At 45.7% G+C, this 24,018-nt stretch overlaps 1 protein-coding gene across 13 annotated transcripts in view; it reads left to right on the forward strand.

Annotated features, from left to right (window-relative positions):
- Positions 1–955: 955 nt before the first annotated feature.
- Positions 956–24,018, forward strand: part of SRPK2 (SRSF protein kinase 2) — a 301,034-nt gene continuing 277,971 nt past the window's right edge. For 4 of the 13 annotated variants that reach the window (XM_050782702.1, XM_050782687.1, XM_050782688.1 and 1 more), the window contains exons 1-2: positions 11,432–11,580; positions 12,128–12,182. In XM_050782702.1, the coding sequence (XP_050638659.1) occupies positions 11,551–11,580; positions 12,128–12,182 (85 nt within the window). In that variant the 5' untranslated portion in view covers positions 11,432–11,550. Of the gene's footprint in view, positions 1,163–11,431; positions 11,581–11,890; positions 12,039–12,127; positions 12,183–24,018 lie in introns of those variants that run through there. The other 9 variants (XM_050782691.1, XM_050782697.1, XM_050782692.1 and 6 more) reach the window with 7 other exon arrangements.

Consider the following 24,018-nt stretch of genomic DNA (forward strand, 5'->3'; position numbering starts at 1 on the left):
TGGAAAGCAAAAGCAAATTCTTTTTTTTTTTTTTGGAGACAGAGTCTCACTCTGTCTCCTAGGCTAGAAAGCAGTGGCAAGATCTCGGCTCACTGCAAGCTCTGCCTCCTGGGTTCAAGCCCATTCTCCTGCCTCAGCCTCCCGAGTAGCTGGGACTGCAGGCGCCTGCCACCACACCCAGCTAATTCTTTGTATTTTGCTTAGTAGAGACGGAGTTTCACCGTGTTCGCCAGGATGGTCTCAATCTCCTGACCTCGTGATCTGCCCACCTCGGCTTCCCAAAGTGCTGGGATTACAGGCATGAGCCACTGCACCTGGCCAGAAAGCAAATTCTTATACTCAGAGAGCTCAAGCATTTGAGAAATGAGTATTATATCATAGCTATATCCGTGTTCTAAGACTTGGAAGAAATGGAGCCCAGGGTGTTAAACTTAGAACAGATTATGGCCCGATCTTCTAATCTATTTGATTATGTGCTGGCATATTAGATGATATTCTAAATTTTAATACAGCCCCAGATAAATCTTTAGGCATTATTTTTGAACTGGCTTATGTAAGAGTCTCATATACTGTTTTATTTATAACAAACTTGTCACTATTGGTGATTTTCTCTAGACAATCCAGTCCCTGTTCCTTTTTCTTTTGTCTGAATGTTGAACTGAAAATTCCCTTTGATATCTGCTGCTTAAATAAATAGCAGAATAAGAGCCTCCAAGGATTCTCACTTGAAATCAGAGGCATTTAAAGGAAAGAAGGAATGACCCCTTGTGGTGATTTTAAAATATGTCCAGCATTCTTTGATAATCCTCCCTTCCAGAAGTGGACTTAATTCCTCTCCTTTAAGCATGTGCTATACTTATTTCTGGTGATTAGAATGTGGCAGAAATGATGGATTGTGACTTCTGAGGGTAGGTCATAAAAGGCATTGAAGTTTCTCCCTTGTTATCTCTTGGATCATTCACTCTGGGGGAAGCCAGACACTCAAGCAGTCCTATGAAGGGGTCCATGCAGTGAGGAAATGAGGCCTCTGCAACAGCCATGCAAGTGAATTATCTTGGGAACAGGTCTTTCAGCCTCCGTCAAGCCTTCAGATGACTGCAGCCCCAAGTGACATCTTGACTCACCAGCTAAACTGCTCCCAAATTGCTGGACCACAACAACTGTGAGTTGTGAAATGTTTATTTTCTTAAGCTACTGAATCTGGGAGAAATTTGTTATATAGCAATAGATAAATAATACATTGCTTAACATGGCACATATTATGATCAGCTAATATGTATTGAATGCTTAGATACTTCTCTAAGTGTTTCATGTGAACTAAGTCATTTAATCCTTCAAACAGATATGCTTAGGTACTTCTCCAAGTATTTTATGGGAACTAACTCATTAAATCCTCACAACGGATTTACAGGGTAGGTAATATTACTATCTACATTTTGCAGATCAGGCAATTAAGGCACAGAGAGACTAACTTGCTCAAGCTGACCCAGGTAAATAATGGCAGAACTAGCCCTTGAACTCTGGTAGTCTGGCTTTGCCACTCTCTTCGGGGTTCTCTATTATGATGGTGCTATTGCCACTGAGTACACTGTAGTGAAGCAACAAAAGACAGGTTTATAATTGAATGGGCAGATTAGATATAAACAAACTTTAAAGAATTTAAGGCTGGGCGCGATGGCTCACGCCTGTAATCCCAGCACTTTGGGAGGCTGAGGCAGGCGGATCACAAGGTCAGGAGATCGAGACCATCCTGGCTATCACGGTGAAACCCCATCTCTACCAAAAAAAATACAAAAAATTAGCCGGGCATGGTGGCGGGCGCCTGTAGTCCCAGCTACTCGGGAGGCTGAGGCAGGAGAATGGCGTGAACCCGGGAGGCGGAGCTTGCAGTGAGCCGAGATGGCGCCACTGTACTCCTGCCTGGGTGACAGAGTGAGACTCTGTCTCAAAAAAAAAAAAGAAAAGAAAAAAAGAATTTAAAAGCCTTGGAGGTGCTTTTAAAAGGAGGCTTGGACCAGCCTGGCCAACATGGTGAAACTTTGTTTCTACTGAAAATACAAAATTAGTTGGGCATGGTGGCATATGACTATAATCCCAGCTACTCAGGAGGCTGAGGCAGGAGAATCACTCGAATCCGGGAGGTGGAGTTTCCAGTGAGCTTGAGCTACAAGAGTGAAATTCCGTCTCAAAAAAAAAAAAAAGGAGGCTGGGTTTTCATCCATTAAAGGCCCAAGATAGATGGTATGACTTCTCGTCTTTTTCCAATTCTATGACATATTAAATATACCTTCGAAGATGCAACATGATTTAGTGGGTCCACTTACAAGTATCATAATCCAATTGATTTTACAACATTCTTTTCATTTTCTATTACATTTGGGAAAAATTAATATTATGTGGACATTTTGAGTTTCATTGTAACAGTTTGGGGAAAAATACATATTACTGCCTTTTTCACTTCTTTTGGACTGCTATGGAGACCAAAATATATCCAGTTTTATAAGTATTTAATACTTCCCCTTATTAATTATAATATTTGCATAACTCATTTGATTTATGCAATAATAAATATGGTGGAATAAAAAAGTTTAAATCATCCTCATTACATTATTTCTCTTAAAAATTCCTTTAAAACCAGTTGGGCGCAATGGCTCACACCTGTAATCCCAGGACTTTGGGAGGTAGAGGCGAGTGAGTCACTTGATGTCAGGAGTTCAAGAACAGCCTGGCCAACATGGTGAAACCCCATCTCTACTAAAAATACAAAAATAATTTAGCAGGTCATGGTGATAGGCACCTGTAATCCCAGCTACTCGGAAGGCTGAGGCAAGAGAATCTCCTGAACCCATGAGGCGGAGGTTGCAGTGAGCTCAGATGGTGCCACTGTACTCCAGCCTGGGCGATAGCACGAGACTCAGTCTTCAAAAAAAAAAAAAGAATTACTTTAAAATGTCACTCTAGGCGGGGTGTGGTGGCTCATGCCTGTAATCCCAGCACTTTGGTAGGCCGAGGCAGGTGGATCACTATGTCAAGACAGCAAGACCATCCTGGCCAACATGGTGAAACCACGTCTCTACTAAAAATACAAAAATTAGCTGGGTGTGGTGGCACGCACCTGTAGTCCCAGCTACTCTGGAGGCTGAGGCAGGAGAATTGCTTGTACCTGGGAGGTGAAAGTTGTAGTAAGCTGAGATCGTGCCATTGCACTCCAGCCTGGGCAACAAGAAGGAAACTCCATCTCAAAGAAACAAAATAAGTAAAAATAATAATAATTTTAAAAAGCATCCACTAAAAAAAAATTTTAAAAAAAGTCACTCCAAATTGTGATACATTTCTGAAGAAATACTTAATTTCAAAGTCAACAGAGACTAGGCTTATAATTCTCTTCCTTTCCTTTCCTTCCTTCCTTCCTTCCTTCCTTCCTTCCTTCCTTCCTTCCTTCCTTCCTTCCTTCCTTCCTTCCTTCCTTCCTTCCTTCCTGTCTCTCTCTCTCTCTCTCTCTCCCCCTTTCTTTCTTTCAAGACAGAGTGTCACTTTGTTGCCCAGGCTGGAATGCAGTGGCACAATCTCAGCTCACTGCAAGCTCTGCCTCCCAGGTTCACACCATTCTCCTGCCTCAGCCTCTGTAGTAGCTGGGACTACAGGCACCTGCCACCACGCCCGGCTAATTTTTTGTATTTTTAGTAGAGATGAGATTTCACCATGTTAGCCAGGATGGTCTCCATCTCCTGACATCGTGGTCTGCTCGCCTTGGCCTCCCAAAGTGCTGGGATTACAGGTATGAGCCACCACACCTGGCTATCATTTATCATTTAATTTATCTTTTTAAGATGTATGGTCTCATTGTTCAGGCTGGACTCAACTACTGGAGTCAAACTGCTGGACTGAAGCTGACAGGACAGCGAGCGCCTCTGTGCCCCACTTACCATTCTTTCTAAAAGCTACTAGCCAGGCGCGGTGGCTCATGCTTGTAATCCCAACACTTTCAAAGGCTGAGGCAGGTGGATCACATGAGGTTGTGAGATCGAGCCTGTCCAACATGGATAAACCCTGTCTCTACTAAAAATACAAAATTAGCCAGGCGTGGTGGTGCATGCCTGTAATCCCAGCTACTTGGATGGCTGAGGCAGGAGAATCGCTTGAATCTGGGAGGCGGAGGTTGCAGTGAGCCGAGATCATGTTATTGCACTCCAGCCTGAGCAACAAGAGTGAAACTCTGTCTCAAAAAAATAAATAAATAAAAATAGTTTTAAAAAAAGCATCACTATAGTATGTGTAAAGTTAATTGATGATTAATTTGGTATACTTTAATTCAATAAATTCAAAGCAATTCATAAATATCTGGTTTGCAAAGATAGTTTTCTTCTAATTTATAGAAGTAAAAAGGACTGGCAAGGTAGCTTTAAGTTCTTTTGTTTTTTTTTGTGTGATACAGAATCTTGCTCTGTCGCCCAGGCTGGAGTGTGCAGTGGCGCAATCTTGGCTCACTGCAACCTCTGCCTCCCAGGTTCAAGCAATTCTCCCACCTCAGCCTCCTGAGTAGCTGGGATTACAGGGGTGCACCACCACACCCCGCTAATTTTTGTATTTTTAGTAGAGATGGGGTTTCACCATGTTGTCCAGGCTGGTCTGGAACTCCTGACCTCAGGTAATTCGCTCGCCTTGGCCTCCCAAAGTGCTGGGATTACAGGCGTAAGCCACTGTGCCCCGCCAGCTTTAAGTTCTTTAATTCAGTGTTACCTTCTTGGGAGGCCTCTTGAACCATATTCCCAACAGGTTGTTGATTTTTTTTGCTTTCAGGCTTTTCTAAAATTTATTTTTTAGTTTATAGAGGTGGGGGTCTCACTATGTTCCCCAGGCTAGTCTTGAACTCCTGGGCTCAAACAATCCTCTTGCTTCGGACTTTCAAAGTGCTAGGGTTACAGGTATGAACCACTCCATCCAGTCACTTTGGTTTTTTTTTTGTTTTTGTTTTTTGAGATGGAGTCTCGCTCTGTCACCCAGGCTGGAGGGCAGTGGCAAGATCTCGGCTCAAAGCAACCTCAGCCTCCTAGGTTCAAGCGATTCTCCTCCCTCAGCCTCCTGAGTAGCTGGGATTACAGGCATGTGCTGCCACACCCAGCTAATTTTTGTATTTTTAGTAGAGACGGGGTTTCACCTTGTTGGCCAGGATGGTCTCGATCTCCCAATCTCATGACCTCCCAAAGTGCTGGGATTACAGGCGTGAACCACCGTGCCCAGCTTTTTTTTTTTTTTTTTTTTTTTTTTTTTTTTTTTTTTTTTTTTTTTTTGAGACGGAGTCTCTCGCTTTGTCACCCGGGCTGGAGTGCAGTGGCCGGATCTCAGCTCACTGCAAGCTCCGCCTCCCGGGTTTACGCCATTCTCCTACCTCAGCCTCCCGAGTAGCTGGGACTACAGGCGCCCGCCACCTCGCCCGGCTAGTTTTTTGTATTTTTTAGTAGAGACGGGGTTTCACCGGGTTAACCAGGATGGTCTCGATCTCCTGACCTCGTGATCCACCCGTCTCGGCCTCCCAAAGTGCTGGGATTACAGGCTTGAGCCACCGTGCCCGGCCTTTTTTTTTTTTTAAATAAAAATGATAACCATCTAGTAAACATAATATATATTTCACATATTTATTTTGTTTATTTTCTGTTTTCTGGCAGTAGAACGTAAGATCCATGAGGGCAGGGACACTTTTGTGTGCTTTGTTCACTGCTATAGAATCAGTGCCTACAATAACGCTTGCTATATAATAGGTATTTGATAAGTATTTGTTGAAAATTGAATGCAAAAATTCAACAGATTGGCAATGTATCTCCCAACTGTTGTTAAGAATTACTGTTACTGGAGATTTATCTTATTTGATTATCAAACTGACCTATGAAGACTAATATTAGTACATGCTGTTATCACTTTCCAGATGTTGTAATTAAGTAACTTGCCCAAGGTCATGTAGAAATTAAATAGTAGAAATGGGTTTTAATGTTAGGCTAAGTGAAAGATGCTTGCCACCAAAGGCCACATATTGTATGATTCCATTCACATGAACTGTCCAGAACAGGCAAGCCTATAGATACAGGAAGTACATTAGTGGCTGCCTAGGCTTAGTGCAGGGGAAAGTTGGAGGAAATGGGGAGTGACTGCTAATACGTATGGAGTTCTTTTTGTGGGGGGGACAATTTTTTTTTTGAGACAGTGTCTTGCTCTGTTGCTCAAGTTGGAGTGCAGCAGCGTGATCATAGCTCACTATATAACCTCCCTAACCTTGAACTCCTGGGCTCAAGTGATCCTCCTACTTTAGCCTCTCAAAGTGCTGGAATTATAAATGAAAGCAACCACATCTGCCGCAGAAATGTTTTAAAGTTAGATTGTGGTAGTGGTTGCACAACGCTGTGAACATACTAAAAACCATTGAATTCTATATTTTAAAATGGCTGAATTGTATATATGTTAGTTATATCTCAATAAAGCCTTTTAAAAAATAATAAAAAGGCCAAGTATGGTGGCTCATGTCCATAGAGTGAGACCCTGTCCTCTAAAAACAACAGAAAAAATAGTGACAGTAATTTTTGTCAATATTGATACCAAAAACAAAAAACAAGCCAGAAACAAAGAGAAAGAAACAAAGAAAGAAAGAAAAAATGCAGAGAAGCAGGAGGGGGCAAAAAAAAAAAAAAAAAAAAAAAAAAAAAAAAAAAAGCCAGAGGGAGAAATAAAAGCTCCTCCTTACGCGGTGTTGCATGCCTGTAATCCCAGCACTTTGGGAGGCCAAGGTGGGCGGATTACCTGAGGTCAGGAGTTTGAGACCAGCCTGGCCAACATGGTGAAACCCCATCTCCACTAAAAATACAAAAATTAGGCCGGACGTGGTGGCTCAAGCCTGCAATCCCAGCACTTTGGGAGGCCCGAGGCAGGCACATCACTTGAGGTCAGGAGTTTGAGACCAGCCTGGTCAACATGATGAAACCCAGTCTCTACTAAAAACACAAAAAAAATTAGCCGGGAGTCGTGGTGGGTGCCTGTAATCCCAGTTACTTGGGATGCTGAGGCAGGAGAATCACTTGAACCTGGAAGGCAGGGGTTGCATTGAGCCAAGATCGTGCCACTGCACTCCAGCCTGGGCGACAGAGCGAGACTTCCTTTCCCCCCGCTGCCAAAAAAAAAAAAAAAAAAAAAAAAAAAATTGGCCAGGTGTGCTGGTGTGTGCCTGTAGTCCCAGCTACTTGAGAGGCTGAGGCAGGAGAATTGTTTGAACCTGGGAGGGAGAGGTTGCGGTGAGCGGAGATGACACCACTGCACTCCAGCCTGGGTGATGGACCAAGACCCTGTTTCAAAAAAAAAAAGAAAAAAAGAATGTCACTTAAGGGTGGGTGTAGTGGTTCACACCTGTAATCCCAGCACTTAGGGAGGCAGAGGCGGGTGGATCACTTGAGGCCAAGAGTTTGAGACTAGCCTGGCCAACACGGTGAAAACCCGTGTCTACTAAAAATACAAATGGCGTGCGCCTGTAGTCCCAGCTACTTGGGAGGCTGAGGTGGGAAAATCACTCGAACCCGGGAGGTGGAGGTTACAGTGAGCTGAGATCACACCACTGCACGCCAGCCTGGGCAACAGAGCAAGACCCCCATCTCAAAAAAAAAAAAAGAAAAAAAGAATGTGTCACTTAACATAGATGGAATGATAGGATTATAAAATCACTGTTCTACAACCAGTGTGGTAATAGTTGATTTAGGCAAGAATCATCAATGGATGCCAACCCATTGAGATATTGTCAGGAAAGAGATATTCACACAGTTTCAAAGTATCACCCCACACAAGTAACTTTGTTGTTTTGTTTTGAAGTGAAATTCACCTTAGATGAAAGAAACCACTTTAGAGAGAACAATTCAGTGGCTTTTAGTACATTAGCAATGTTGTGCCACCACCACCTCTATCTAGCACCAAAACATTTTCATCACACCAAAATAAAACTTGGTACCCATTAAGCAGTTGCTCCCTCCTTCTCCCACCCCCCAACTCCTGGCAACGACCAATCTGCTTTCTGTAGATTTGCCTATTCTGGGTATCTCATATAAATGGAATCATACAATATGTGACATTTTGTGTCTGGCTGCTTTTATTTAGCATAATGTTTTTGATGTTCATCCACATTGTAGCATGTGTCAGTACTAAATAATTTTAAGGCCAAAAAATATTTCAGTGCATGTGTATACCACAATTTGTTTATCCATTCATTTATGGATGACCATTTAGGTTGTTTCCACCTTTTGGCTGTTGTGATAGTGCTGCTATGAACACTCATGTACAAAGATTTGTTTGAGTATCTGTTTTCAGTCTTTGTGCATATATACCTAGGAGTGGAATTGCTGTTAATTCTATAATTAGTTTTCTGAGAAGCCAACAGACTGTTTCCATAATAACTGCACCATTTTACATTCCCACCAGAAATGCAGGAGGGTTTCAATGTTTCCAACATATGAGGGTTCCAAAATCCCCACTAACATTTTTTTTTCCATTAACATTATTTTTTGAGATGGGGTCTCACTCTATTGCCCAGGCTGGAGTGCAGTGGTGTGATCATAGTTCACTGCAGCCGCCAACTCCTGGACTCAGATGATCCTCCAGCCTCAGCCTCCCAAAATGCTGAGATTACACTTGTGAGACATCACAGCTGGCCTTATTTTCCACTAAAAAATTTTTTAGCTGGGCCCAGTGGCTCACACCTGTAATCCCAGCACTTTGGAAGGCTGAGGTCGGGAGTTCGATACCAGCCTGACCAACATGGAGAAACCCCATCTCTACTAGAAACACAAAATTAGCCAGGCACAGTAGCACATGCCTGTAATCCCAGCTACTGGGAAGGCTGAGGCAGGAGAATCGCTTGAACCTGGGAGGCAGAGGTTGTGGTGAGCCAAGATCGTGCCATTGCACTCTAGCCTGGGCAACAAGAGCAAAACTCTGTCTCAAAATAAATAAATAAATAAATAAATTAATTAATTAATTTTATAGTCATCCTAGTAGGTAGGTGTGATGTAGTAACTCATTATGGTTTTGCTTTGTATTTTCCTAACAACTAATGATGTTGATTCTCTTTTCACATGCTAGTTTGGTCATTTGTATGTCTTTTTTTTTTTTTTTTTTTTTTTTTTTGAGACGGAGTCTCGCTCTGTCGCCCAGGCTGGAGTGCAGTGGCCGGATCTTGGCTCACTGCAAGCTCCGCCTCCCGGGTTTACGCCATTCTCCTGCCTCAGCCTCCCGAGTAGCTGGGACTACAGGCGCCCGCCACCTCGCCCGGCTAGTTTTTTGTATTTTTTAGTAGACGCGGGGTTTCACTGTGTTAGCCAGGATGGTCTAAATCTCCTGACCTCGTGATCCGCCCGTCTCGGCCTCCCAAAGTGCTGGGATTACAGGCTTGAGCCACCACGCCCGGCCCATTTGTAAGTGTTTGGAGAAATGTCCATTCAAATCCTTTGCTCATTTTTTACACAGACTTCTTAAATACAGAGGGAAAAGTTACCTGTATCTTGGAGAAATAATTAACTGTAACATCACCAGTAATGGAACAAACTGACATCATATTTTGAAGCACTAAGATGAATACAACATCACCTATAGTATACCCAACAAAATTATTTAATTTGAATCTAATCACAGGGAAACAGACAAATCCAAAACAAGGAACAGAGGCCGGGCGCGGTGGCTCACGCCTATAATCCCAGCACTTTGGGAGGCCGAGACGGGCGGATCACGAGGTCAGGAGATCGAGACCATCCTGGCTAACCCGGTGAAACCCCGTCTCTACTAAAAAATACAAAAAAAACTAGCCGGGCGAGGTGGCGGGCGCCGGTAGTCCCAGCTACTCGGGAGGCTGAGACAGGAGAATGGCGGGAACCCGGGAGGCGGAGTTTGCAGTGAGCTGAGATCCGGCCACTGCACTCCAGCCTGGGCGACAGAGCCAGACTCCGTCTCAAAAAAAAAAAAAAAAAACAAAAAAAAAAAACACAAAAAACAAGGAACATTCTGCAAAATTGTGGAATCGGATTCCTCAAAAAAGTCAATGTTATAAACAAGAAAACAAAACAACACAAAAAAAGGGCTGGGTGTCAAGGCTCAGGCCTATAATCCTAGCACTTTGGGAGGCTGAGGTGGGTGAATGACCTGAGGTCAGGAGTTCGAGACCAGCCTGGCCAATAGGGTGAAACCCTGTCTCTACTAAAAAAAGAAAATACAAAAATTAACTAGATGTGGTGCTGTATGCCTGTAATCCCAGCTACTCGGGAGGCTGATGCAGGAGAATTGCTTAGACCTGGGAGGCTGAGGTTGCAGTGAGCTGAGACTGCGCCACTGCACTCCAGCCTGGATGATGGAGTGAGACTCCATTTCTAAATAAATAAATCAATAAATAAAAAGAAAACCAAAACCAAGAATGATTCTAAAGGTGTTTAAAAAGACATGACAATTAAACACCACAGATGATCCTTAATGGTAGACTAATTGGGAAAAAAAGAAAAGGGATATTACTTAGATATTTTGCAAAATTGAATATATATGGCTTGTATGTTACAGATGATTACATTGTATTAGCATGAAAGTTTCTTGGAGTGATCATGGAATTCTGATTACGTGGGAGATTATCTTTGTTCCTAGTAGATATTTACCGAAATATTTACGGATAAAGGGTAACAGTGTCTACAAAAACTCAAATGATTCAGCAAAATAAACCATACACACAGACACATAGCAAATGTGGCAGAATGTTAAAAATTGGTGAATATGGGTTAATTTGGCTGTGAATTATATTTTTCTTGTAACTTTTCTATAAAGGTTTGATATTTTTGAATACAAAAAGTTAAAGGCTCTTCAAAATCCAAGCAGCTTTTCCTGTATTGTCTGTTTTACCATCCTTAGAGTAAGCCACCTTGTCAGTTGAAGATACAGTTGTGTGACCAAGGAGGGAGTTAATGGTCAGGATGCTTATCTTTCAAAAACTATTGTAATTATTTACATAAATAAGGGAACATTATAGTTATCTTTTTGTGCCACTATCAACTTGGTTCACATCTTTTATAGGCAGCCTGATAAGGTGGAGTTTGTCGACAGCCAGCCATGCCTGAATTTCGATCCTGGCTGGTTAAACTGTTTAACCTCGTTGGGACTCAGTTTGCTCATTGCAGGATGCAGAAAATAACTACTTGGTGTGATTGTTGTTTTGAATTGTTATACACATGGTGTTTAGGGAACCGGGTTTCAATTCATGTGCAAAACCATTGTCGTACTTTGAATGCTATCTGTATCTTTTCCTTCATTAAACTCATGCAATCCTGGAGGGCACGTAGAGGTGGGAGAGAAAATGACTTCTCCAAGGTCACACCGCTAATCGCGGACCCAGGTTTCCCAGCTTTTGGTCGTGTGCCCTTTCCACGCCCGCCGGAGAGGAGGAAGCGGCGCTCATGGGGATGCAAGGATGTAGAGGAGCAAAGGGAGAGAAGAGGCCGCGGGAAGAGAGGTGGTGCGAGACCCGCGGAGGCGCCGGCCAAGGAAGGGCGCATGGAGCGCCGGGCTGCGCGACCGGCCGGGGTGCGGAGGGGAGAGGCCGCGGCGGGGAGGGAGGGTCCCGCGGGTCCGGTGCCCAGGAGAGGCGGGCGGCCTGGGCCAGCCGCAGGAGCGCAGGAGGCGGAGGCCCGGGCCGCGGGCTGGGGTGGGGGAGGCCGAAGGCCAGCTCGGCCTTGGGCGGCGACCACCTCTGCACAGGTGGGTGGGGCGGGGGCGCGGGGCGCGCGACTCCGGGGTCCCGACCCCCGGGGCCGGCGGGTGGGGGCGGGGGGGGGGCGGGGCCGGCCAGGGGCGGGTCTTGCTGGGTCCCTGCTGGAGCGGCGGCGGTGGCGGCGCAGGCGCGGTTCCCGCCTCCTCCCGGCCGGCGGAGCGAGTGGAGGCTGCAGCCCGGCTCGTCTCGGCGCCCGCGTCGCCGCCGCCGCCGCAGCCGCCGCGAAGCCCCCCGCCCCGCTTCCGCCGCGTCGGAATGAGCTCCCGGAAAGGTGAGTGGCCCGCGGCGCGCCCTCTCCCCGCCACGCGGCCGGCCCTGGCGGGCGGCCCGACCGTTAATGTGTGTCTTCTCTTCCCCCAGTGCTGGCCATTCAGGCCCGAAAGCGGAGGCCGAAAAGAGAGAAACATCCGAAAAAGTGAGTCCACGCTGCGCCTGTCCCCGTTCCCCACCCCTGCCCCGTCGGGGGCGCCCGCGGCCGCGCAGGGGAAAGTTGTCCAGGTCCTCCGGCCGGGGGGCGGGCTGGTCCCCCGGGACGCCGGCGCTCGGCTCCTGCGCCCCGCGGGCGGCCCGGGGGGAGGGGCGGCGGCGGGGGAGGGGCGCGCGGGCCGCGGCCGGTTCCCGAGCATCACGGAGCCTCGACTCGGCGCCCTCCCGCCCCGGGTCGCCACCGGCCGGCGGGCGGGCGGGAGGCCGGCGGGGAGGCGCCGGGCGGGGCGTGCGCACCGGTCCCCTGCGCGCGAGCTGGCCCGGGGGTCGCGGCCCTTTCTGGGAGGGGCTCCGGCCCGCCCGGTGCGGGAGTGCGGCGGCTGCGCTGCTCCCACCTGAGCCGCGGGCGGAGGAGTCGGAGGGGCTGAGTGTGCGCGAGGGCATGTGTCTCGCCTCCCCTTCCTCCCCGGCCCCCGCCTGTCGGCCTTTCTGCTGAGAACCGGAGCTGGTTGTCAAGTGGTTCGCCTCGGGCGTGTTCCTGGCGCGAGTTCAGCCCCGAGACCTGTGCGTTTCGGCTCTCTGGTTTGGATTCGAAACTTTCCGCTCGGGTCGAGCGTGACTTGGGTGCGCTGCGGGCGCCGGGGTCGCGGGCTGCGCGGGGCGGTGGGCGTGTGCGCCGGAGCCGGGCGGAGTGGAAAACGCGCCCGCGCTGGCCACCTCCAGTCTGGCCGCTCACCCGAGCCGGGGGGCCGCTGCCCGAGAACCCTTTCCTGGAGAGCTGCTCCGAGACCGCACAGCGCCGCCGCGTCTTCTCCTTTTCCACTCCTCTCTCCTTATTCTTTTGATTTACCAGCGTTCAACATCGTTATCTCTTCCTCTAGATTAATTGCTTCGCTCTTTTGAGCAATAATACTCCGTGTGACATCTTTGGTACTATGGGGAACGAGAGTCCAGCATCATCTTTAATAAAATCCAGAAACATTTTTGGTTGTTTCCTTTTTTCCCCTTCTCGTTGGCCTTGGTCCTTCGGAGTTTCACAAAATGTGGATAGTGACTTAAAAATAACTTTCTAAAAAAAAAGAAAAAATTAGAGTAAAGGGAAACACTTCTTAAAGACTTGAAGAACTAATTGGTGGGTAAAAATTTGATATTGAATTCATAAGATGTTAAAATGGACTGGATTTTTGGTAGCTTTAGATGCGTTTAAAAAAATTAGTGCTAGCTTTCAAGTGAATTACAACCTTAAATTTGAGATTTCCTTTGGTGAACCATGGAAGTTTACCCAGTGGTAAGGGGACCTGTAATGTTTAGGATTCTGAATAAGTACTGGGTTTTAATCACAGCTCTGAATTCAAGCATTGATTTAATTCCACATAGTCTGTTATATTCAGAAACATAAAAAGAAGTGGAAAAAGTGTGACCCCAGTGTCGGAGATGGCTATGTGTGCATGTGTATACAAACAGACACGTATGTGTGCATGTTACCTATATGTACAGGTAGAAAAACAGTTCTAATTAAGTCAGTATGTGTCTTGTATTTCCATATGTTAGGGTGTGATTTTCCTAATGGTCGAGGGCCTTTTTGGTGGGCCGCAGTTTGGATTTATGTGGTATGTTTATGAAGACTTAGTGAATAGCCACAGTACTCAGTTTATACTCTCACAGATTAATCTGCGAGTTTCTCCCACGGTGTGTTGTGTATGTGTGATAGAATTTGAGGGGGAAAATAACACACCAGCTAATAATGAAACGAACTGACTCTAGTCTGAAGGTAATGGGACCAGCCCAATTATGTAACTGATTGAGGCAATGCCATTTTTCACTTAACTCTTTGAATCAATACATTATTTTATTTAATTTTTTTTTGAGACAGAGTTTCGCTGTTGTCGCTCAGGCTGGAGTGCAATGGCCGGATCTTGGCTCACTGCAACCTCCGCCTCCCGGGTTCAAGGGATTCTCCTGCCTTAGCTTCCCGAGTAGCTGGGATTACAGGCACCCGCCACCCAGCCTAGCTAATTTTTTTTGTATTTTTTGTAGAGACGGGGTTTCACCATGTTGGCCAGGCTGGTCTGCAACTCTTGACCTCAGGTGATCCCCTCCCACAGAGCTGGGATTACAGGCGTGAGCCACCGCTCCTGGCCTGAATCAAGACATTATTTAAAAGAAATGTTTGATGTTATATATTTATTCATCTATTAAATAGGTATTTACATGTCTTTCTTTGGAGATGGTGATAGAGGTTTTTTGTGTTTTTTTTTTTTTTTTTTTTTTTTTTTTTTGAGACGGAGTCTTGCTCTGTCGCCCAGGCTGGAGTGCAGTGGCGCGATCTCGGCTCACTGCAAGCTCCGCCTCCCGGGTTCACGCCATTCTCCTGCCTCAGCCTCCCGAGTAGCTGGGACTACAGGCGCCCGCCACCTCGCCCGGCTAATTTTTTGTACTTTTTAGTAGAGACGGGGTTTCACCGTGTTAGCCAGGATGGTCTTGATCTCCTGACCTCGTGATCCGCCCGTCTCGGCCTCCCAAAGTGCTGGGATTACAGGCTTGAGCCACCGCGCCCGGCCTTTTTTTTTTTTTTTTTTGAGACCGAGTCTCGCTCTGTCGCCCAGGCTGGAGTGTAGTGGCGGCATCTCGGCTCACTGCAACCTCCGCCTTCTGGGTTCAAGCCCATTCTCCTGCCTCAGCCTCCCGAGTAGCTGGGACTACAGGCGCCCGCCACCACGTCTGGCTAATGTTTGTATTTTTAGTAGAGATGGGGTTTTACCGTGTTAGTCAGGATGGTCTCGATCTCCTGACCTCGTGATCCACCTGCCTTGGCCTCCCAAAGTGGTGGGATTACAGGCGTGAGCCACCGCGCCAGGCAGGTGATAGAGTTTTGAACAAGACGAAGCTCCTTGCAAAGCTAACCCTGGGAAGTTTAGGGAAAACCACAAAGAGGGTGACAGAAGATAATTTCAGGTAGGGCTAAGGGATGGGAAGAAAAGAGGGGGCATCTTAAGTAATAATGATAGATGACATTTGAACACTGTGCCAGTCACTCTGTCGATTGCTTTACATGTACCTTGTGACAACCCTAAGAGGTAGGCACCATTATTACTGACATTTTACAGATGAGGAAACAGGGACACAGCAAGAGTAAATAACATGCCCATCTGTTGAATCAAGGCAGCCCAGGACCAGAGTCCACACTCCACTCTCTGAGAAGTGACATTTGAGCAGGATCAAGAATGAGGAGGAGATCCAGTGTGGCAGAGGCCCTGGGGAGGAGTGGGCTGGAAGTATTCGAGGAACCCAAAAGTCAGGGTGGCAGGAGTGGCCCGGAAAGGTTGATGGGAGGCCGGAGTCAGAGCGTATCTGGTCCCGTAGGCCATTGGAGGCTTACATGTGGAAGGGACAGGTTCTGATTCACTGTTTAAAAAGAGGGCTGCTGTCCGGGCGCTGTGGCTCATGCCTGTAATCCCATAACTTTGGGAAGCCGAGGCAGGCAGATCACGAGGTCAGAAGATCGAGGCCATCCTGGCTAACACCCCATTTCTACTAAAAATACAAAAACAAAAATAGCCCGGCGTGGTGGCAGGTGCCTGTAGTCCCAGCTACTCGGGAGGCTGAGGTGAGAGAATGCCGTGAACCTGGAAGGCAGAGCTTGGAGTGAGCCGAGATTGCACCACTGCACTCCAGCTTGGGCAACAGAGGGGGAGACTCCATCTCCAAAAACAAAACAAAACAAAAGGCTGCTATATGGAGAATAGATTGTGGGGAAGGGGGTAGTAGTGGAAACAGACCTGGCCTGCAGTAGTGCGTGGGAAACCAGGTGACGTGGTTGAGTGTGCAAGGAGTGGCACCTGAGAAGTGGTAAAAGAATCTCCCGGAGACTAGTATTTTCAGGGTACCTTGCATTTTACGGATAGCTCTGACACGTTAAGCCCACAACAGTAGCTTCGTTTGGATCAGAATTCAGGTTTCCTGAAGCACTGTTTTTGCTTTTTGATTAATTTCCAGAGGAGGAAAAGGAGTAATAGGTAAATTTTAAACTATTAGTATGATGATTGGCAAACTTGAATTATGTGACTGTGGGTCTGGCGTGATGTAATATGATTTACTTTTGTCATTATCTACCTTTGTATATGCAAGCTGGCTTTTAATTTAATTTTAGTTCAGTTCAAATCTGTGAGCTTTTATGAATTGAGCCAGTTCCTAGAGGCTACTTTTATGGTACACTGGAAATTGTTGTTGTCAGGAATAAGATTAAGATTTTTTAGTGGGTCAAAATTATAATCCTGTTAGATTGTCCTGTGAGTTTGGTTTGCTAATTATTAATTGTGCTGCTTTGTGAGTAACACGCAGCACAGAAAGACTGTAGTGCTGTTTAATCACAAATCTTAGGAATTAGCTACATCACATAGCTTGGGATAAATTTTTGCCTTAGGGTATGTTTATATGTAGGTACAATTTTTAAAAGATCTCTCTCATTTTTTTAATAACTCTTTTATTGTGATATAGTTCACATACCATAAAATTTACCTTTTAAAGTAGGCCATTTACAGATTTTTAGTCTGATTAAATTGCGCAGCCGTTATCTAATTCTATAACATTTTCACTTCCCCAGAAAGAAACTCCATATTTATTTCCCAGTTATTCTCCATTCCCCTTCCCCCTGAGTTGGCAACAACTAATTTACGTTCTAAGTCTCTGTGAATCTGCTGATTCTGAACATTTCATGTAGATGGAATATACAGTATGTGGCTTTGTGTCTGGTTTCCTTAGAACAATGTTTTCAAGGTTCATCCATGTTACGGCATGTATTGGTACTTAGATCCTTTATATTGCTCAATAGTAGTGTTGATATGCCACATTTTATCCATTCATCTATTGTTCCTTAGAATTTTTCTATTTCTGGCCGGGCGTGGTGGCTCACGCCTGTAATCCCAGCACTTTGGGAGGCCAAGGTGAGCAGATCATGAGGTCAGGAGTTCGAGACTAGCCTGGCCAATATGGTGAAACCCTGTCTCTACTAAAAATACAAAAATTAGCTGGGAGTGGTGGCGTGCTTCTGCAGTTCCAGCTACTCGGGAGGCTGAGGCAGAAGAATCGCTTGAACCTGGGAGATGGAGGTTGCAGTGAGCCGAGATCGTGCCACTGCACTATAGCCTGGGTGACAGAGCAAGACTCCGTCTCAAAAAAAAAAAAAAATTCTGTTTTCTTCTTGTAAAATTTTTATTAAAACATTTAATTTTGAAGTAATTTCAGACTCACAAGACCTTGCAAAAGTGGTACAGAGTTCTTTGTGTACTCTTTATTCAACTTCCCCCACGTTGATATCTTAACCATAGAACATTGTTGAAACCAATAAATTGACATTGACACAATGTTATTAATTCAAGAATGATTTTACTTGGATTTTACCAGTTTTACACGCACTCTTTGTGTGTGTACTTCTAACAAATTGTATCATTTGTGTAGATTAGAATAATCACCACAGTCAGGATGCCAAACTATTTCATTACGACAAAGAACAGTCACATTCTCTCTCTTCAAATCTAAGCCTGACAAATACTGATCTGTTCTCTATCACTTAAAGTTGCCACTTCGAGAATGTTATATAAATGGAATTATGCAGTATGTCACCTTTTGTGATTTGCCTTTTTTCACTCAGCGTAATGCCCTTGAGATTCATCCATGTTGTTGCCTGTGTCAGTAGTGCATTCCTTTTTTTTTTTTTTTTTTTTTGAGATGGAGTTTTGCTCTTGTTGCCCAGCCTGGAGTGCAATGGCACAATCTTGGTTCACTGAAACTTCTGCCTGCCGGGTTTAAGTGATTCTCCTGCCTCAGCCTCCTGAGTAGCTGGGATTACAGGCATGTGCCACCATGCCTGGCTGATTTTGTATTTTTAGTAGAGATGGGGTTTTTCCATGTTGGCCAGGCTGGTCTCGAACTCCTGACCTCAGGTGATCCACCGACCGCGGCCTCCCATAGTGCTGGGATTACAAGCATGAGCCACCGCTCCCGGCTGTGCTTTCCTTTTCATTGGTAACAAGTATTCCATTGTGTGAATTAACAGTTTATTCACAGGCTGAATGATATCTGGGTATACTTTGCTTCTAGTTTTTTTTGAGATGGAATCTTGCTGTGTCACCCAGGCTGGAGTGCAGTGGCGTGATCACGTCTCACTGCAACCGCCACCTCCCAGGTTCAAGCGATTCTCCTGGCTCAGCCTCCCAAGTAGCTGGGACTACAGGCATGTGCCACCACACCTGGCTAATTTTTGTATTTTTAGTAGAGATGGGGTTTCACCAGGTTGACCAGGATGATTATGAACTCCTGGCCTCAAATGATCCGCCCGCCTCAGCCTCCCAAAGTGCTGGAATTACGGGCGTGAGCCACCGCGCCTAGCCTAGTGAGACAATTTTGGAATGTAGTGATACAAGTTTATATCCTTATTCAGTAAGCCTCAACCCTTCTCTGTAGTATAAATTCAAGCTCATAAGCCCATGACTTTGGAATGCTTCTCATGGATTGCCTAATTTTCATTTCTTTCTTTCTTTCTTTTTTTTTTTTGAGACGGAGACTCGCTGCGTCATCCAGGCTGGAGTGTAGTGGCGAGATCTTAGCTCGCTGCAAGCTCCGCCTCCTGGGTTCACGCCATTCTTCTACCTCAGCCTCCTGAGTAGCTGGGACTACAGGCAGCCGCCACCGCGCCTGGGTAATTTTTTTGTATTTTCAGTAGAGACAGGGTTTCACCGTATTAGCCAGGATGGTCTCAATCTCCTGGCCTCGTAATCTGCCCGCCTCCCAAAGTGCTGGGATTACAGGCATGAGCCATGGCGCCCGGCCCTCATTTCTTTTTTTTTTTTTTACACATTTGTTTATTCAACAAACATTTTTGCTGACCACCTCTACAGTAGAATACAGTAAATGGACACGAAGCAGATACCTAGTTCTGCAGATAGCTAGTGCCAGGGTGTGTGTTGGATGCTAAAAGAGTAAGATAATTGAAGAGATTGCTTTGTGAAAAGACCATTGCAGGCCAGTGTGATGAGGTACAGTAGTGCTTAGATTTCTTTTTTTTTTTTTTTTAATTTGAGATGGAGTCTTGCTCTGTTGCCCAGGCTGGAGTGCAGTGGCCTGATCTCAGCTCACTGCAACCTCTGCCTCCTGGGTTCAAGCGATTCTCCTGCCTCAGCCTCGTGAGTAGCTGGGATTACAAGCGCCTGCCACCATTTCTGGCTAATTTTTTGTATTTTTAATAGAGACAGGGTTTCACTGTATTGGCCAGGCAGGTCTTGAACTCCTGACCTCATGATCCACCTGCCATGGCCTCCCAAAACACTGGAATTACAGGCTTGAGCCACTGCCCTGGCCAGGTTTCGTTTTAACATTGTCATTTTAATGAAATAACTTTTTTTTTTTTTTTTTTTTTGAGACGGAGTCTCGCGCTGTCACCCAGGCTGGAGTGCAGTGGCCGGATCTCAGCTCACTGCAAGCTCCGCCTCCCGGGTTCACGCCATTCTCCTGCCTCCGCCTCCCGAGTAGCTGGGACTACAGGCGTCCGCCACCTCGGCCGGCTAGTTTTTTGTATTTTTTAGTAGAGACGGGGTTTCACCGTGTTAACCAGGATGGTCTCGATCTCCTGACCTCGTGATCCGCCCGTCTCGGCCTCCCAAAGTGCTGGGATTACAGGCTTGAGCCACCGCGCCTGGCCCTTTTTTTTTTTTTTTCTTGAGACGGTCTGGCTCTGTCACCCAGGCAGGAATGCAGTGGCATGATCTTGGTTCACTGTAACCCCCGCCTCCGGGATTCAGGTGCTCCTCCTGCCTCATCCTCCGGAGTAACTGGGATTACAGGCATGCGCCACCATGCCCAGCTTATTTTCTTTGTATTTTTAGTAGAGCCTGGTCAGCAACTCCTGGCCTAAGCCTCAAGTGATCTACCTGCCTGAGCCTCCCAAAATGCTGGGATTACAGTCATGAGCGACTGTACCCGGCCCAGCTTTATTTTTTTTTAAAGTAATAAAAGTAATATGGTCATGGTACAAAATTCAGCATAATACAGAAGATTTAAGAAGTAAGCATCAGCTGTGGCTCTACTGATTATTTTTAATTTAAAAATTTTTTAGTGGCCGGGCACGGTGGCTCACGCCTGTAATCCCAGCACTTTGGGAGGCCGAGGCTTGTGGATCACGAGGTCAGGAGATTGAGACCATCCTGGTCAACGTGACGAAACCCCATCTCTTCTAAAAATACAAAAATTAGTCATGTGTGGTGACATGTGCCTATAATCCCAGCTACGCAGGAGGCTGAGGCAGGAGAATTGCTTGAACCTGGGGGGTGGAGCTTGCAGTGAGCCGAGATCGCACTGCTGCACTCCAGCCTGGGCAACAGAATGAGAGTCTGTCTCAAAAAAAAGAAAAAAATTTTTTTTTAGCATGTTAATTTAGGGTATTAATTGTTTTAGTGTGTTATTCTTTTATTTGTACATGGTTTTGTTCATTTTTAAAAAATTGAGTACTAACATACATGTATATGCATGTATGTAAAGTGCATTGATCTTTTAAGAATCAGTGAGGATCACTTGAGGTCAGGAGTTTGAGACCAGCCTGGTCAACATGATGAAACCCCATCTCTACTAAAAATAACAAGAATTAGCTGGGAGTGGTGGCATGTGCCTGTAGTCCCAGCTATTCGAGAGTCTGAGGTGGGAGAGTTGCTTGAACACAGGAGGTGGAGGTTGCTGTGAGCTGAGATCGCGCCACTGAATGCCAGCCTGGGCGACGCAGTGAAACTCCATCTTAAGGAATAAACATCATTTTTAATTTTAATTTTCTTTGTTAGAGATAGGGTCTTACTTTGTTGCCTAGGCTGCCTTCACCCTCTTGGGTTTGGGTGATTCGCCACCTCAGCCTCCCAAGTAGCTGGGACTACAGGTGCCTACCACCATGCCTGGCAGTGCACTCATTTTTTGTTTGTTTGTTTGTTTGTTTTTTTGAGACAGAGTCTTGCTCTGTCACTAGGCTGGAGTGCAGTGGCACGATCTTGGCTCACTGCAACCTCCGCTTCCCCAGTTCAAGCCATTCTCTTGCCTCAGCCTCCTGAGTAGCTGGGAGTACAGGCTTGTGCCACCACTTCCCAGCTAATTTTTGTAATTTTAGTAGAGACAAGGTTTCACCATGTTGGCCATGCTGGTCTCGATCTGCTGATCTCATGATCCACCTGCCTCGGCCTCCCAAAGTGCTGGTATTACAGGCGTGAGCCACCGCACCCGGCCCAGTGCATTCATCTTAGTTGTACAGTTTGATGATTTTTTTTACATTTATTTATACCCCTGTAACCACCACGTAGATCAGTATATAAAACCCTTTCAATGCTCCGTAAGTTTTCTCATGCTTCCCCCGAGTCTATACCACCTAGAAGCAACAACTTTTCTGATATCTATCACTATTGCTTAGTTTTGTCTGTTCTTGAATTTCATATAAATGAAATCTTATAGAATATACAGTCATCCCTCAGTATCCTTGGAGGATTGGTTCCGGGACACCCTCAGATAACAAAATCTGAGGATACTCAAGTCCCTTGTAACCTTCACACATCCTTCTGTATATTTTAAATTATCTCTAGATTACTAATAATACATTATACAATGTAAATACCATGTCGATAGTTGTTATACGGTGTTTTTTAAAATTTGTAGATTTTATTTTATCGTTATTATTTATTTGCTTTTGATTGTTTTTGATCCATGATTGGTTGAACCTATGGATATATGGATACAGAATCCACAGTTTCAGAGGGCTGACTGTATTTTTTTTTTTTTTAGAGACTGGGTCTTGCTTTGTTGGCTGGCAGTGGCACGATCATAGCTCACTGCCACCTCAAATTCCTGGCGTCAAATAATCCTCCTGCCTCAGGCTCCTGAGTAGCTGGGACTATGAGTAGCTGGGACTACAGGCTAGCACCACCACGCCCGGCTGATTTTAAAATTTTTTGTAGAGATGGGATCTCCCTATGTTGCCCAGGCTCAAAAATGTAGTTTTGATTGAACTACTTTACAGTCCCACAAGTGTAAAGACACTTATGGTTGCTTCACATTTTTGCCGACACTTGGCAGTGTCATTTTAATAAATTTTACCTATTATGGGTGTGTATTGATATTTCATTATGGGTTTCAATTGCATTTTCCTGAGTTACGATGTTAAACATCTGTTTTTTTTTTTTGAGACGGAGTCTTTCTGTCGCCAGGCTGGAATGCAGTGTCATGATCTCAACTCACTGCAACCTCCGTCTCCTGGATACAAGCAATTCTCCTGCCTCAGCCTCCCGAGTAGCTGGGACTACAGGTGTGTGCCACTGCGCCCAGCTAATTTTTGTATTTTTAGTAGAGATGGGGTTTCACCATGTTGGCCAGGATGGTCTTGATCTCTTGACCTTATGATCTGCCCGCCTCAGCCTCCCAAAGTGCTGGAATTACAGGCATGAGCCACCGGGCCTGGCCAACATCTTTTTATATGTTTCTTGGTCATTTGAGTTTCCTATTTTGTGAAGTGTCTTTTTAAGTCTTTTGCCCCCTACCCTTTAAAAAAATACTGTGTTGCGAGTTTTTCTTATTGATTTATAAAAAGTTCTAGATTTTTGGATGATTTCTTTTTCAGATGTATGTATAAGTTGTGTATCTTTCTAATCATTATGTGTATCATTTTGTAATCTAAAAGTAAACTGGAAATCAGGAGGGCATTCTAAACCAGTTCTGGAAGAACCAGTAATAATTTGCCAAGTAAAATAAGGGGGCAGGGCAAGGACCTTCCATGCAGAAGAAACACTGCAGTTGGTGTCAACATGTGGAGTTTAAAATGGTGTGTAGTCTTGGAATGTCAAGCAGGTTAGTAAGGCTGGAGTGCAGGGTGTGGTAAGCAATTAGTAGGGCTCTGAGGAAGTCAGACAAAGGACTGGGAAGCTGCTAAGGGGCACACACTCAGGGTTTTAGAAAGATTCCTTTAGCTATTGTGTGGAGAATTGCTTAGAGGCCAGGCACTCCATTGGGAGGCTATTGCATGAGACTTCAGGAGACTGATGTGTATTAAGGGGCTAGAATCCACTAGACTTAGTGTCCAGTTTAATGTGAGAGAAGAGTGGGAGGGTTCTAGGATGAATTCCATGTTTCTGAATTAGCTAGATTTATGGGTGGTGTTGCCATTCTTCACAATAGGGAATGCAGAGCATGTTTCAGAGAAATTATTGGTGACTTTGGCCAGCCTTTTCTTTTTTTTCTTTGTTTTTTTTTTTGATATGGGGTGTTGCTCTTTTGCTCAGGCTGGAGTGTAGTGGCGCGATCTCGGCTCTCAGAGCAGCCTCCGCCTCCCAAGTTCAAGCAATTCTCCCACCTCAGCCTCCTGAGTAGCTGGAATTATAGTGCCAACACCATGGCCGGCTAATTTTTGTGTGTTTTTTTTTAGTTGAAACGGGGTTTCACCATGTTGGCCAGACTGGTCCCGAACTCCTGGCTTCACGTGATCCACCATCCTCGGCCCCCCAAAGTGCTGGGATTGTAGGCATGAGCCACCGCGCCCAGCCTGGCCAGACTTTTTGAGGTCTCCATATGAATTCCTTTAAGAGCTCTTTGGTCAGTGTTTGTAGCTAGAGCACTGGGAAGAGCTCTGTTGAGGAGGATGTATATTGGGAGTTGTCAAGTATAGCTGATGGTAGGGAACTGGCTGAATGAAGGTGCATCAACACGTGAAGAGAAGGCTACAGATAGGGTTGGTAAAGCAGGAGCCAGAGAGATGGGAGACCCAGGAGAAAGTTGTCTCACAGAAACCAAGGGAATATAGCATTTCAAGA

The sequence above is a fragment of the Macaca thibetana genome, chromosome 3 (genome assembly GCF_024542745.1).
Source record: "Macaca thibetana thibetana isolate TM-01 chromosome 3, ASM2454274v1, whole genome shotgun sequence".
Taxonomy (NCBI): domain Eukaryota; kingdom Metazoa; phylum Chordata; class Mammalia; order Primates; family Cercopithecidae; genus Macaca; species Macaca thibetana.